Source organism: Canis lupus, chromosome 20, assembly GCF_003254725.2.
Source record: "Canis lupus dingo isolate Sandy chromosome 20, ASM325472v2, whole genome shotgun sequence".
Taxonomy (NCBI): Eukaryota; Metazoa; Chordata; class Mammalia; order Carnivora; family Canidae; genus Canis; species Canis lupus.
In genome coordinates this window covers 51,866,456-51,883,231 of record NC_064262.1, presented here as the reverse complement: position 1 = coordinate 51,883,231, position 16,776 = coordinate 51,866,456, and the positions used below count along the sequence as shown (strand labels likewise).

The following is a 16,776-nucleotide window of genomic DNA, read 5'->3' as shown; positions in this document are numbered from 1 at the left end:
CTAAATGTGAGATGTGAAACCATAAAAAACCAGTTAAAAAGAGAAAACTGACACAGTTTACCCATGACTGATCCCAAGAATTACTGGAGTATGAAAGAAAAGCTCCCCCTATGTTTCACATTTGGCTCTCCCCTGGAGTGCGATTCACATGGCACTAACTATAAAATAAGGCAAAATCAAGTCTCTGCTATAACCACAGACTTATTAGATCCTCTCTCTGACTTATCCAACTTCTCCTACTTCTCTTCTCATATTTCAGGATCAGTGTAACCCTTGTCTTGGGACGGCTTGTGAGGACTTCATCAAAAATACCGAGCTTAGGAATTGGAACTCAATTTTGAAATGTCACAGAGCTATTCAAAGAAGAATCAAGTTTCAACCCAAAGTTAAAATGAACTTACCCATTATGTTCTCTAGTCATTCTACAAGAGCTTGGTGATGCAAGAACCAGATATTCTGGCTCACTCAATATTTCTCTCACTTTGACTCATTCTAGAAACCCCAGTCCATGCAGATGACAGAGTCACAGAAGAGAAGGCATTCTACTTATGAGTTTCCTCAAGGCTCCCTTCATGTCCCTGTTCCTCAGGCTGTAGATGAAGGGGTTCATCATTTGAGGGACAACAGTGTACATCATTGAAACCACTGCAGTGTTTCTGGAAGAGCTAGTGAGAGCAGAACTAATGTACACCCCCAAACCGGTCCCATAGAACAAAGACACAACTGACAGATGAGACCCACAGGTAGAAAATGCTTTATACTTCGTACCTGCTGATGGCATTCTCAAAACAGAAGACACTATCTTAGTGTAGGAGAAAATGATTCCACACAGAGGAATACCACCAAATACGCTGGTTGCAAAATATATCAGGATGTTATTGATGAGGGTGTCAGAACATGCAATCTTGATAACCTGAACAACTTCACAGAAGAAGAGAGGGATTTCAAGTTCTGTGCAGAAGGACAGATGCAACACCATCAGACTGTGCATCAGGGCATCCACAATGATAATAAACAGAGGCAGTAGAATCAAGAGGCCACAGAGGTGGGAGTTCATGATGACTGTGTACCTCAGTGGATGACAGATGGCCACATAGCGGTCATAAGCCATTACTGCAAGAAGACTACTTTCTAAACTTGCAAAAATCAGGACAAAGCAGATCTGTGCGAGGCAGCCTGTGTAAGCGATGCTTTGATTCTGTGTTTGGATGTTCACCAGCATCTTTGGGATGGTGGTTGTGCTTAAACAGATGTCATTAATAGACAGATTGGAGAGAAAGAAGTACATGGGGGTGTGGAGATGGGAGTCATAGATGACAGCCAGGATGATGAGCAGGTTTCCCAGGATGGTGACCAGGTACATGGACACGAACAGAATGAATAGGGGGAACTGCAGTTCTGGATTCTCTGTCACTCTCATGAGAAGGAAATCTGAAACATGTGTATCATTTCTGGGTTCCATATTGTTGATGAATCTGATGGAAAAGATGGAGTCAATCAAATGTGTGCTTCCTAGACCAGCAGGAAGAGCATCACTGCCGGCAAAAACCATCTTGGGATGGGATGAAGACTAATAGAGAGGAGTAAGAGATGGGTGCCTTCTGTATGTATATTATTCATTTTTTAAAAAAATAATAAAAACCTGAAGCTGATATAGCAGAGCATCAACAATTGTTAAGTCTGGAAAGGGTTAACGGGTAGTCATTTTTAAAAATTATACTGTTTATGATGCTGTTTCCTCATAACATTTGGTAATTATAGGGACACCTGGGTGGCTCAGTCAGTTAAGCATCTGACTTTAGCTTAGGTCATGATCTCAGAGTACTAGGATTGAGCCCCATGTTGGGCTCCCCACTCAGTGGGGAGTCTTCTTTTCTCTCTCCCTCTCCCTCTGGCCCCCCGTTTCATGCTCTCTCTTTAAAATGAATAAATAAAATCTTTTTTAAAAAATAAAACATTTGACGTTTGATAATTTTATAAAAATAAAAAGACTGGGGCACTTAGGTGGCTCAGTGGTTGAGTGTCTGCCTTTGGCTCATGTTGTGATCCTGGGGTCCTGGAATTGAGACCCGCATCAGACTCCCAGCAGGGAGCCTGATTTTCCCTCTGCCTATGTCTCTCTCTCTCTCTTTCCTCTCTGCCTCTCTCTCTCTCTCTCTCTCTCTCTCTGTCTGTCTCTCTCTCTCCATCTCTCATGAATAAATAAATAAAATCTAAAAAAAAAAAGAAACAGACTAGAAAGGCAGCTGAAGATTCTGTCTGGAGGGCACCTGGGTGGTGCAGTCAGTTAAGCATCCAATTTTTGGTTTTGGCTAAGGTCATGATCTCAGAGTACTAGGATTGAGCCAGGGTCCTGAGATCATACCCTGCTTTGGGCTCCACACTCGGCGGGGAGTCTGCTCGAGATTCTCTCTCCTTCTCCCTTCCCACTGCACTCACACACTCTTGCTCTTTCTCTGTAAAACAAACAAACAAACAATCTATCTGAATCTCCAGAGACCTCAGAGGCAGACAACTGAGATAATGCATAGATATGTCAAGAACCAAGAATAAGATAAACTTATCTAAATTTCCTGCCCTCTTACCACAAGATTGTAAGTAAATGTCAGAAAATTTTGTAACAGTCACCATATTTTTTAAAAGGCAAATTCCCCCCCCCAAAAAAAATAAATAAAAATCTAAAATAAATTTTTAGATAGATGCCATCACCCTAGGAACTGCCTATGTGATCTGCTACTCACATCACCCTCTCCCCATTCCAGGTGCAGACACTTCTGACTTGTGTGCTTATTTTCTTTGAAGTTCTTTTGGGTTGAATTCCATGAAATTTCCAATATTTTATCATATTTGCCTTATAAAACTAGCAATAGAATTAAATGCCATTGTCTTATCACCTAAATATATATTCCTGTTCAATTTATAAATTTGCCTCTTCCAAACTTGTATAAGTTTAATATATTAGTTTTCATCTTAATAGTTTTTCTTATCATTGTACTTTAATATTTAATCATGTTATTGGGCACATAAGTAAATAATTTATTTATAATTCTCTGTTTTTACATGATATATGGCAACTTTTCAAAGTATGTATCCTGTCCAATATTGATGGAATTTTGTTTGTAACTAGTTTTCTGTTATTATGAATAAACCTGTTGGAATATTCTCATATATGTCCCTTTTTCTCCACGTCCTTGCCAACACCTGTTGTTTCTTGTATTTTTTTAATTTAGTAATTCTGACATGTGTGAAGTGACATAGCATTGTGGCTTTGATTTGCATTTTCCTGATGATTAATGATGTTGAGCATCTTCTCCTGGGTTGTCAGTTAAATGCCTACCTTTGGCTCAGGTTATGATCCTGGAGTCCCAGGATCAAGTCAAGCTTCCTGCTCAGCAGGGAGTCCTCTTCTCCCTCTGCCTCTCACCCCACTCCTGTGCTCGCTATCTCTTTCTCTGTCTCTCAGATAAATAAACAAAATCCTTAAAAAAAAAAAAGGGCAAATTTCTACTTGGGGAAAAAATGGTTCCTGGCCATACAAGTGAATGAAAAGATATTAGTAAATGGAGTGACAGTAAAAAGCACAAGGAAACATGTGAAAAAGACAAGGCATGTGGGAAGACCAGGGTTAATTTGCTTTTAATCATTTGGTGTAGGTACTCTCTTCACAGCTTCCCCAGATGAACCTATATTAAAACATTTGCCCCCATTTCCGAACACTGAGTAGGGAGTGTTACGTTACCTGCTTGGCATCATAGTGGACTGATGATTGACATTTCCGATGTACCTTATGGAAGACATGCTCTCAGGAAAGGCAGAAGGATTAAGTGAGATTCAGGTTCTTGAGCAAGAAAGATCATCTATGGGAGGAGGCTGAGCTGTACTACTTTTAAGGTTAGATGAGGTGGTCATAGGCAGATTATAGTCTCTATATCCCTAGAGGTTCAATTTCCAAAGCTCCTCATTAACCAAGCAATTTTATTGTCACAGACATCCCAGGGCAGTGTAAATCCTTAAAGACCAAGACTCTAGAACAGTGAAATTCAAGATGGTATTTTCTTGATCCCAGGAGACCAAGTGTACATCATGTCCATCTGGGTCTGTTCATCTCCATTTCAAATGTTTTGCAAATATTAGCACACTATCCTTCTTTAATGGAATTTCAGTCTTATTTTTAGGTATTAATGAAGGATGTCATTGCCCAGTGAATGACATCAGTAAGCCTGATACTAATTTTAGTTGTGAAAATATACTTTGTATATATTGATATAAATAACAAATTTTAAAATATAGCTGAATTGTAGAAATGGGGAACTCTCAAAGGTTTTTCTTCTAAGAGTCGTTAATGTTTCCTGAAGCTTAATCTTCATTGTGTATATTCATACAATAATTCTAATTTATTTTTAGACATTTTTGTCTCTAGTCAATGCAGAGAAATCTGTCACTTTTTTATGTCTGTAACTATTTTTCTAATTTTTTCACAATATTTTCAATGTATATATTTGTCCACTCTAGGGGACTGTGGGTTAAAATTATCTACAGAACTCATGTGAATTAATAAGAAAAACATAAACAACTCAGTAGAAATAATATATATACTTAAAAGAAAGGGAAGTTGATGCCTGAAACCATAAAAATCCTAGAAGAAAGCATAGGCAGTAATTTCTCTGACTTCAGCCATAGCAACATTTTTTCTAAACATGTGTCCCAAGGCAATGGAAACAAAAGCGAAATTAAACTATTGGGACTACACCAAAATGAAAAAAGCTTCTGCACAGCGAAGGAAAAAACCAACAAAACAAAAAGATAACCCACTGAATGGGAGAAGACATATCTGATAAGGGGTTAGTACCCAAAACATGCAAAGAACACAACTCAACAACAGAAACATCAACTAATCCAATTTAAAAATGGGCAGAAGAATAGACATTTCTACAAGGAAGACATATAGATGGCCAACAGACACATGAGAAGATGCTCAACATCATTAATCATCAGGAAAATGCAAATCAAAGCCACAATGCTATGTCACTTCACACATGTCAGAATTACTAAATTAAAAAATACAAGAAACAACAGGTGTTGGCAAGGACGTGGAGAAAAAGGGACATATATGAGAATATTCCAACAGGTTTATTCATAATAACAGAAAACTAGTTACAAACAAAATTCCATCAATATTGGACAGGATACATACTTTGAAAAGTTGCCATATATCATGTAAAAACAGAGAATTATAAATAAATTATTTACTTATGTGCCCAATAACATGATTAAATATTAAAGTACAATGATAAGAAAAACTATTAAGATGAAAACTAATATATTAAACTTATACAAGTTTGGAAGAGGCAAATTTATAAATTGAACAGGAATATATATTTAGGTGATAAGACAATGGCATTTAATTCTATTGCTAGTTTTATAAGGCAAATATGATAAAATATTGGAAATTTCATGGAATTCAACCCAAAAGAACTTCAAAGAAAATAAGCACACAAGTCAGAAGTGTCTGCACCTGGAATGGGGAGAGGGTGATGTGAGTAGCAGATCACATAGGCAGTTCCTAGGGTGATGGCATTGTTCTTTTTAACCCCTAGATATGTATAAATGTTCTTATTGTGTGATTTTTTAGTATATACAACATTAAAAAGCAAAACTGAAGAAAAATCTGCCATTTTCCTACCTCTAAACACATTCTCCCATATGCTTTCATTTTTTTAAATTTTTTATCCCATATGCTTTTAATATTGAAGTAATGCATCTCAGACTTCAGAGGTCAATAGAATTTTACAGCGTTTATTAAAAATGCTCATCCAATATAAGGATTTTTTAATTCTTCACATTTTTTAATAAAAATGGGTTATGTTTCTAAAAAAATCTCAAATATAGTTCTAAGTATAAAAATGCATGCACATTCCTCAAATGTCTCCCCAGAGGTTCAGAGTCGGTGGTTCTTGCTGGAGTCAGGCAACCTCAGCATGAACAAAGGTCTCAGGTGATTTACCTCCTTAGCTGTGCTGTGGGCTTCAACGAAGGAACCTTCTCCATAGAGACGCTGAGAGCCAGGCAGGAGCTGTTTCTCAGATGTGGTGCTGAAAATAAAACCTTCATCCAACCTCCCATAACAATAGAACTACTCCAGCAATTCCTTTGATTCTCCTGAGAACTCCACTATTTATTTAATCCTTTCCCCACAGAGGTGATTCTATCCCATGGACCTTCTTTTCTGTGTTTATGGGGAAAGTACTGTGCCTAATCTTGACAATTTCCCTTTTCTCCACTCTTACACTCAATATCTCCTTGTTAAAAAAAAAAAATTTCTCCATAGAATATCTATACTAATAAAGACATATTTGAAATATTTGTTGGGGGAGTGGTGTCTGGGTTCAGTCAGTTAAGCGTCTGTCTTCTGCTCAGGTCATGATCCTACTAGAGTCCTGGGATCAAGCCCCAGGTGGAGATTCCTGCTCAGCGAAAAGGCTGCTTCTTTCTCTCTTTCCCTTTGCCCCTCCCCCCTCTCATGTACACATGCTCTCTCTCAAATAAACAAATAATAAAATATTTGTTAGGGCACTTGGGTGGCTTAGTCACTTGAGTCTGCCTTCAGCTCCGGTCATGATCCCAGAGTCCTGGGATCCAGTCCTGCAGGCAGCTCCCTGCTCAGCAGGGAGTCTGCTTCTCCCTCTGCCCTTCACCCCTGCTTGTGACCTCTCTTTCTCTCTCTCTCTCTCTCTCTCTCTCTTTCTCTCATTAAGTAAAATCTTAAAAAGAAAACGTATAGGCTATAAAAGACATATAAAAAGGGTGCCTGGGTGGCTCAGTCAGTTAACACTCAATTTTTGGTTTCTACTTAGGAGGTTACCTCAGGGTCATGAGAACAAGCCCCACATCAAGTTCTCTGCTCAGCAGGAAATCTGTTTGACAATCTCTCTCTGTCCCTCGATCTGTTCTCAAGCATTCACTCACATGGTCTCTCACACTCTCTCTCTCTCAAATAAATCTTTTTTAAAAAAGACCTATAAGAGGGGCACCTGGGTGGCTCAGTCAGTTAAGCATCTGCCTTTGGCTCAGGTCATGATTTCAGGGTCCTGTGATCAAGCCCTACATTGGGTTCCCACCTCAGTGGGGAGTCTGCTTCTCCCTCTCCCTCTGCCTCTCTCCTACTTGTGCTCTCTCTCACTCAAATGAATAAATAAAAATTCTTTTAAAATACCAAAATACCTATAAGATATGGAACACAATGACAGCAATTAAATCTTGTGGAGTACTTGCTAGTTGTCGAACATTGTCCTAAGTGCTTGTAATGCTTATGAGGGTGGATTTCTCAGTAGGAGTTACATTCCATGTGATCAGGAATCATTTTCCCACAGTAAGAATTTCCCATTAGCAAGAATTAGATTAAGTAGATGGCATAGGATCCTATTCTCAGGGAATAAATTAAAGGGGATATATTCCACATGACTCAATGCAATGCCAAGTAACAACAGAGCCAGAGTTAAAGAGTCAGATTTCTGTCTCCCAGCATGGTATCTGGATAAGGCCTGAATCTGTTGCAGTCATCTGTGTCCATGAGGGGAACTAGTCCAAGATAAAACCATTACATGGAAAAATACATAAATTTACCTCTACATGCCCTACTTCTGAAGTAGTTGCCAAGAATATAACATTCCTTGGCTAAATCAACGACACAAGAAATAATAGGTGTTGGCAAGGATGTGGAGAAAAAGAACCCCTCATGCACTATTGGTGGCAATGCAAACTGATACAGCTGCTGTGGAAAACAGTATGGAGGGTCCTCAAAAAGTTAAAATAGAACTACTTTATGATCCAGTAATTGCACTACTGGCATTTACCCAAAATATATAAAAACACTAATTGAAAGGTATAAATGCACCCGATGTTTATTGCAGCATTACTTACAATAGCCAAACTATGAAAGCTACTCAAATGTCCACTGATAGATGAATGGATACAGATGATGTCATATATGTATATATACATAATATTCTATTGTATACATACAATATTCATCACACATCTATATAAAATATATAGAGAGAGATAAAATGGAATATTATTCAGTCATAAAGAGAAATGAAATTTTGACATTTGTAACAACATGGCTGGAGCTAAAAGGTATCATGCTAAGTGGGATCCCTGGGTGGCGAAGCGGTTTGGCGCCTGCCTTTGGCCCAGGGCGTGATCCCGGAAACCCGGGATCGAGTCCCATGTCGGGCTCCTGGTGCATGGAGCCTGCTTCTCCCTCTCTCTGCCTGTGTCTCTGCCTCTCTCTCTCTCTGTAACTATCATAAATAAATAAAAATTTAAAAAAAATTTTAAAAAAAAGGTATCATGCTAAGTGAAAGATGTCAGATGGAGAAAGACAAATGCCATGATTTAACTTATATGTAGAATTTAAGAGACAAAACAAATGAGCAAAGGAGGAGAGAGAGAGGCAAACCAAGAAACAGACTCTTAACTATAGAGAATAAACTGATGGTTACAAGGGGGAGGTGGAAGGGGGTATGGTGAGATAGATGATAGGGATTAAGAGGTGCACTTGTTAGGAGAACTGGGTGTTCTGTGGAAGTGTTGAATCACTGTATTGTATACCTAAAGCTAAAATAACACTATATGTCACCTAACTTGAATTAAAATAAAAACTTTTTAAAAAAGAATATAACATTCTTTATTGTTTGTGTCTCTTAGAATCAGAGTTACCTTCTTTTGGCAGAAACAGAGATTTTTTTCCTCTAATTAAGATTAACTGTATCACCATTATCTCAAACTACTGAGATAATAATATTATACAATTTTATAGATGATGAAACTGAGTGTGGTAGATGTTGATAGTGCCTTTGCACAGATACAGTTTGCCAGTGACCACTCTGGGAAATTACAAAATTAGGTATAAAAGATCAATTCCTCCTATGTTTCATAGTAGGCTAATTTTCGAGGTGCAATCCAAATGGTGCAATCTATGCAATTGGTAGAATTATGACTCTATGACCACAGACTTATTTGGATCCACTCCATGATTTATTCAACTTCTTAACTTTTCTTCTTCCTTGAATATCCAAACAAAACTCACTGTGTGCCCTGCCTCAGGTTCAGCTCTATGGACCTGATCAAAGAAACTGAGTTTGATAATGTAATTCATTTTTGAAACATCACAGAGGTATTCTAAGAACAAATCAAGTTTCAACCCAAAGTTAAAATGAATTTACCCATTATGTTCTCTAGTCATTCTACAAGAACTTGGTGATGCAAGAACCAGATATTCTGGCTCACTCAATATTTCTCTCACTTTGACTCATTCTAGAAACCCCAGTCCATGCAGATGACAGAGTCACAGAAGAGAAGGCATTCTACTTATGAGTTTCCTCAAGGCTCCCTTCATGTCCCTGTTCCTCAGGCTGTAGATGAAGGGGTTCATCATTTGAGGGACAACAGTGTACATCATTGAAACCACTGCAGTGTTTCTGGAAGAACTAGTGAGAGCAGAACTAATGTACACCCCAAAAGCTGTCCCATAGAACAAAGACACAACTGACAGGTGAGACCCACAGGTAGAAAAAGCTTTATACTTTGTACCTGCTGATGGCATTCTCAAAACTGAAGACACTACCTGAGTGTAAGAGAAAATGATTCCACACAGAGGAATACCACCAAATATGCTGGTTGCAAAATATATCAGGATGTTATTGATGAGGGTGTCAGAACATGCGATCTTGATAACCTGAATAACTTCACAGAAGAAGAGAGGGATTTCGAGTTCTGTGCAGAAGGACAGATGCAACACCATCAGATTGTGTATCAAGGCATCCACAATGCTAATAAACAGGGAGAGAAGAATCAAGAGGCCACAGAGGTGGGAGTTCATGATGACTGTGTACCTCAGTGGATGACAGATGGCCACATAGCGATCATAGGCCATTACTGAAAGAATACAACTATCCAAACTTGCAAAAACCATGACAAAGCAGATCTGTGTGAGGCAGCCTGCATAAGTGATGCTCTGGTTCTGTGTATGGATATTCACCAGTATCTTTGGGATTGTGGTTGTACTTAAACAGATGTCAGTAAATGACAGAATAAAAAGAAAGAAGTACATGGGGATATGAAGATGGGAGTCAGAGATGACAGCCAGGATGATGAGCAGGTTTCCCAGGACAGTGACCAGGTACATGAATAGGAACAGGATGAAGATGAGGGACTGCAGTTCTGGATTATCTGTCACTTCCATGAGAAGAAATTCTATAATGACTGTTTCATTTCTAGGTTCCATGTTGTTGATGAATCTGATGGAAATTATATGGTAACAAGACAATGAAATGTTGGCTCCTGGGCAAGTAGCAAGAATATCACCAAGCACAAGCACCATGTTGGGAAAAGAAGAAGTCAAATGGAGAGATGCTTTCTCTTCACCTATTATATTGTTATTTTTTTCAAAAAATATTTGGAATGCCTTGGTGGCTTAGTGGTTGAGCATCTGCCTTTGGCTCAGATCGTGATCCCGGGGTCCTGGGATTGAGTCCCGCATCAGGCTCCCACAGAAAGTCTGCTTCTCCCTCTGTCTCTGTCTCTGCCTCTCTGTGTGTGTCTCTCATGAATAAATAAAAAATTTTTTTAAAAAAAAGCTTCTACAATTATTTAAAAAAAGAAAAGGAAAAATAAAGTTAATAAAGCTATGAGTCAGCATTTATTAATCCTGGAAAGGGTTGAAGAATCATCATTTTTTAAATTAGGCTATTTTTTAATTTGGTGACTTCATTAGAAGAAACAGGTAGTGAGACTGATAAGTCTATCTACATCTCAACCCCCTTACACAGAGACCTCACAGCCTGGCAACAGAGATAACACAACAGTATATCATAAAACCCAGAATTGGGAGATAAAGGGAAACTGCCCAAGTCATCTTTCCGAAACCAGTAGAAGGATTAAGCAAATGTTATAACAATCACCAATTTGCAAAGAAGCATGTTCCTGCTGAGAATGAAATTAGTCTTTTTCCTTATAGAAAGAGTAGGAAACCGGCAGAATGATAACTCTTTAGGGATTGGAGGAAAGATACAGGGAACATGTCAAGAAAATAGAAGACAGACAAGAGGCAAATAGATGTCTTGATTCTAATCATCTTATGCATGTACTCTTCATAGTTTCGGCTGGATAAACTTGTAGTAACATATATGCCCTTATTTCCAAACACTAACTAGAGGACATCAGGTTACCTAGGTGACATCACTGTGGAATGGTACGGAACATCTCTGCTAGATGTTGGATGATGGAGACTGGTACTGTATTGGTAGGAAGAGGAGAGGGATGGAGTGAAGCATCAAGCTCCTGGGAGAGAGAGAGATCACCATCAGGGCAAGGCACAGGTATGCTGTTTCTTTCCTGGGGCAGGACTGTTGAGCGAGGTTTGTAGTCTCTGTACCTCTGGGGGATCAATATCCAAAGCTCTTCATTAGCCAAACAATTATATCATCATTCTGATCCTGGAGCAGTCTGGGGATTGAGTCTGGCATCAGGCTCCCCGCATGGAGCCCACGTCTCCCTCTGCCTATGTCTCTACCTCTCTCTGTGTGTCTCTCATGAGTAAAACCTTTATAAAAAAAAAAAAAAACATTCACAATGTTGCATGACCATCACCACTATCCATTTCCTGAACGTTTTTATCATCCCAAACAGAAACTCTGTACCTGTTAAATGATAACATTTTCTCCAACCAGCTATCAGAAGGAACCTAACACTTTGCAATATAGATGATTTCAGACTTCTGACCTTCAGACTACAGCAGAATACGCTCATGCTGTTTAAAGCTCTAAATTTGTAACATGTTACAATGACAATAAGCAACTAATACATGACATTTCTCAACTCGGGATGATGATAAAAACAACTTCTTCTGGATGTCTCCTTGGAAAGATTATGTTTGTGTTGCAAAGAAACCCAAGGAGAGGCCATCAGTCTTTGTTTCTGGGTCTGAAAAGCCTCTGCACTGCTGCAGGCATCAGTGACCACCAGAACAGCCATAAGAGGCAAATAGTAACACATGGCAGAGTGAAATGCAGCTCTGTGGTTCTGTGCCTGGACCTACCCAATCCCTGAAGTTTTTTTTTTTTTTTGTTAGGAAAGATCATTGATTTTATCATTTGACCCCACTGGAGCTGAGAATTCTACCGCAATACCACTGGAGGCATGCATCCTCACTAATTGAGGTGAAGTATCTCAAATCTTCCCAAAATATAAGCTAATATAATTATGCCAATTTTGTAGATAAGGAAACTGAGTTTAGAGAGTTGAGATAAATTGTCAAAGGCCACAAAGCCATGTTTTAGTGGAGGTAGGATTCAAACCCAGCTGGTCTGATTTCAAAATTCTTACCCTTAAAAAAATTATTTCATCTCTAGTTTCATATATTCAAAGTTGGTCAGGCTGTCTGGATCACACATTATTTCTCCATCAAACCCCAGAAGTGTAAGCCCAAAGCAACTGACACATTAATGGAAATATGATATTCTAGAAATCAATTTCCTCAAAGCCCCCATCATATCCTTGTTTCTCAGACTATAGATAAAGGGATTCATCATGGGGGTGACCACAGTGTACATCACTGATACTATTGCGCTCTTCCTGGAGGAGTGTGTAGCTGCGGAACTAAGGTACACCCCAAAACCTGTCCCATAGAACAAAGAAACAACTATTAAGTGTGACCCACAGATGGAAAATGCCTTATACTTTCCACCAGCTGATGGGATTTTCAGGACAGAGGAAACAATTTGAGTGTAAGAGATAATTATCCCAGAGAGAGGAATAACACCCAACAAGCTGGTCACTAAATACACAAGAATATTATTGATGAGGATATCGGAACAGGCAAGCTTGAGAATATGAGCTAATTCACAGAAAAAGTGGGGAATTTCCAGGTCTGTGCAGAAGGACAGCCGCAACGCCATCAAAGTGTGGAGAAGGGCATCCAAAACACTAATAAGGAAGGACAGTAGAACCAGCAGCCTACAGAGTTTGGGATTCATGATGACATTGTACCTCAATGGGTGACAGATGGCCACAAATCGATCAAAGGCCATCATTACCAGTATTCCATTTTCTAATCCAGCAAAAGTCAGGACAAAGCAGATTTGTGTGAGGCAGCCTGTGTAAGTGATGGATTTGCTGTGTGTCCGGATGTTTACAAGCATCTTTGGGATTGTTGTGGTGGTGAAACAGATGTCAACAAAAGACAAATTGGAGAGGAAGAAGTACATGGGAGTGTGGAGGTGGAAGTCATACAGAATGGCCAGGATGATGAGCAGGTTCCCAAGCACTGACACCAGGTACATAGACAGGAACAGGAAAAATAGAAGGGGCTGCAGTTCTGGATCCTCTGACAGTCCCAGGAGGAGGAATTCTGTAGGATCTGAGAGGTTTCCTGATGTCATGTTGCTGAGGGTCTGATAGAAAAGATAGAGGTGACAAGAAAACAAAACAAGAGAAACTTTCTTAAACATGCCTGTCTTTTCTGCTTCCCTCTCTCCCCACTTGACCTCTCCTTTTCTTGCTCTGTTCCCGTCAACACTTCCCTCTGCACTATCCTGTCCTAAGTTTTTATTTCCTATCAATTCTTTGTCAAGTAGGGTACTTAAGAAAAGAGGAATGAAACATTATCCTGTTAAGATGCCTGCAAGAAAATTCTAGAATGAAATTATTAAAGCTATATTATAGAATACAGTTTGAGAAAATACAGCCTATGGGCAAGATCCAGTAAATAAGGTTTATTAGAATGTAGCCATTCATTTGTATATCATCATTGGCAGATTGCACGCTACGCTACATCTCAGTTTGAGCTGAGTAGTTGTGAAAGGCCATATGGCCCACAAAATATAAACTATTTACCATCTGGCTCCTTACTGAAAACATCTACCTACCTCTAGTCTAGAAGCCTGATTAAATTCAGGTTCTTTTGGTGGTGGAGGGGCATTTACTTTAAAATATTCTCATGAGGAAACATATTGTCTTGTTTCTTGTAATAACTATCGTCTTGATCCATTCATTCATTGGGAGTTAGGGATGCCTGAGTGCCTCAGCAGTTAAGCACAGGCTCAAGGCGGGATCCTGGAGTACCGGGATCGAGTCCCACATGGGGCTCCCTACATGAAGCCTGCTTCTCCCTCTGCCTGTGTCTCTGCCTCTCTCTTTCAGTGTCTCTCATAAATAAATAAAATATTTTTTAAAAAATTCATTGAGTTACAAAATCTTGACGTTCTAGTTCTTTCATGTATCAGCTAAAATACTTTCATAAAGAGGAACTTTTCCTAATTATATAAGTGGACACCTTAGGGTTATTCTTAGAAGGCAGGATACATCTTGATTCCTGTATTCATCATTTGTTAAAATAATGAAATGATTTTCAGCATGATACACAATGTTCATCTTCACATAATTTGCTATCTTTGGCCAATCAAAACTACTCAGCCCTTCTGAAACAAACCACAGTGTCAGTTCTCTTTTCACTCTGCCATGAAAGTTGGGGTGCCTGGGTGAGTGGCTTAGAGGGTTAAGTGTCTACTTCTGGCTCAGGTCATGATCTCCGGGTCGTGGGATCCTGCCCCACATTGGGCTCCTTGCTCAGCGGGAGTTTTTTTTTTTTTTTTAACAAGATTTTATTATTTATTCATGAGAGACACATGAGAGAGAGGCAGAGACATAGGCAGAGGGAGAAGCAGGCTCCATGCAGGAAGCCCAATGTGGGACTCGATCCCAGGACCCCAGGACCAGCCCTGAGCCAAAGGCAGACATTCAACCGTTGAGCCACTCAGGCATCCCTCAGTGGGGAGTCTGCTTCTCTTTATTTCTCTGCCTCTCCTCCTGCTCATTCTTTCTTTGTGTCTGTCTCAAATGAATAAATAATAAAATCTTTAAAAAACACAAAACTTTGGCATAAAAGTTGCTCTATACTCATCAATGCCTTGGTCTTCAGACTCCCATACCTGTGACCTCCCACACAGAATGCATTAGCCAACATCAAAACAGAGCACATCTGTAGGACCTGAAGTTTAGAAAATGCTGCCGGCTCAAAGAGAGGCTTGTATGAATCTGTCAGGAGTTACACATGTGTGCATATAAGCATATTGCATATGTTCATATAATTAAGACACTGGGCACAGGGGTTCTGCTCCAGAGCTGCTCAGGGACCCAAGCTGATGGGGACCCCACAGTCACTTGTAGTTATATTATTTGGAACATGTGGCCTTGCTAGTCATGATTGTGGTGGATTTATAATGATTTTTTTGATTCTTTGATTTATGGATTCTTTTCACTTACGGAAAGAGAAAGATAAATAGGCTGGGAAAATATGTTGCTATAATCTCTCTCCAGTAGTTGAAGGTTAGATGTCCCTCTCTAAAGCTAGAATGAAGCACTTTTTTTCTTTAACAGAATAGTGGGAGAGAATGATATATATATTCTGAAATGAATAAAATTTTTAAGTGTGTTATCCTCATAATCTTAGAGAGGAAGTATCTCTCAGCTAAACCTGATATCGAGGCCACCAAACACTTGAGCCCCCAGATAGACTGGTAGGTAGAAAGAAGGAAATAGAAGCAAATATACCGGGATGATTATACTTTTGGGTAGCATGGGGACTTATAGTAATAAATGCAAAATGTTTGACATGGCACATGTAAATAGTAACACGTCAGTGGGTTTTATCTAATTATCTCTACATTTGGAAGATATAAATGACATTCAATTTTAGAGGTTCCTTACCTCTTTCTCACTGGTATTTTCCAAAATAAACACACATCTTTTCTGCTTAATGCTCTTTGACCACATAATGGAGGGGAAAAAAAGAAAAAATAAAAGAATGCAAGGAAACAAGGAGGAGGGATAATTAATTCCAAAAATATTCAAATGTTAATGGAAGTCATTAGAGTCAAGTTCTGTGCTTAGATTAATAGTCTGGATAGATATACCCTTTTATAAACTTAATACATACCCCATAATGTCTTGTCTCTCCCATCATTCTTTTCCTACAGTTCCTGGAAGTGAAATTTAACCTCTCTTTATCCAGTAGCATAGATTCCTCCTCTTTTGTCTTAAGCCATGTCTATCAATTATCATAGATAACATAGAATTTTATCTTAAAAGTTCTCATCACAAGAAGCAAATATGTGACCATATGACGGATGTTATAGAAAATTATTCTGGGGGATCCCTGGGTGGCGCAGTAGTTTGGAGCCTGCCTTTGGCCCAGGGTGCGATCCTGGAGACCTGGGATCGAATCCCACGTCAGGCTCCCTGCATGGAGCCTGCTTCTCCCTCTGCCTGTGTCTCTGCCTCTCTCTCTCTCTCTCTGTGACTATCATGAATAAATAAATATTTTTTTAAAAAAAGAAAATTATTCTGGTAATCATTTTGCAACATTTACAAATATCAAGCCATTACGTTGTACACCTAAAACTATTACAATGTTCTATCTCAAAGAAAAATGGGCATTAACGAGGGCACATGATGAGGTGAGCACTGGGTGTTGGTAAATTTAATTTAAATAAAAATTTTAAAATTGTATTTAAAATAAAGAAAATGTTAAGAGTAAGCCATAGATCAGACTCTCCTTCCTGTTACTCCTGGTTTGGCCACCTCAGCCCCTGGTTCAGGGGAGAAGTCCCATGTGGACCAACTCAGGACTGACTCTAGACCTCTCCTATCCCATCTGGCTTACCCAGATTCCTAAGAAATTGATCATGATGCCCCCAAAAGATGCAATAAGGGATT

General features: G+C 39.1%; 3 protein-coding genes across 3 annotated transcripts; all 3 read right to left on the bottom strand.

The window, feature by feature from the left end:
* Positions 1-523: 523 nt before the first annotated feature.
* LOC112666931 (olfactory receptor 7G1-like) lies at positions 524-1,462 on the bottom strand. The gene has a single exon (XM_025458403.3). It carries the CDS (start codon positions 1,460-1,462, stop codon positions 524-526), a length of 939 nt encoding a protein of 312 aa, XP_025314188.1.
* Positions 1,463-9,349: 7,887 nt separating this feature from the next.
* Positions 9,350-10,288, bottom strand: LOC112666932 (olfactory receptor 7G1-like). Its single transcript, XM_025458404.3, has one exon. The coding sequence runs from the start codon at positions 10,286-10,288 to the stop codon at positions 9,350-9,352; it is 939 nt and encodes a 312-aa protein (XP_025314189.1).
* A 2,215-nt stretch (positions 10,289-12,503) lies between these two features.
* Positions 12,504-13,442, bottom strand: LOC112666933 (olfactory receptor 7G3-like). Its single transcript, XM_025458405.1, has one exon. The coding sequence runs from the start codon at positions 13,440-13,442 to the stop codon at positions 12,504-12,506; it is 939 nt and encodes a 312-aa protein (XP_025314190.1).
* Positions 13,443-16,776: the final 3,334 nt, after the last annotated feature.

Bases quoted from the DNA above. Each gene is read 5' to 3' on its own strand.
- LOC112666931 (XM_025458403.3), bottom strand. From the start codon at position 1,462: ATGGAACCCAGAAATGATACACATGTTTCAGATTTCCTTCTCATGAGA.
- LOC112666932 (XM_025458404.3), bottom strand. From the start codon at position 10,288: ATGGAACCTAGAAATGAAACAGTCATTATAGAATTTCTTCTCATGGAA.
- LOC112666933 (XM_025458405.1), bottom strand. From the start codon at position 13,442: ATGACATCAGGAAACCTCTCAGATCCTACAGAATTCCTCCTCCTGGGA.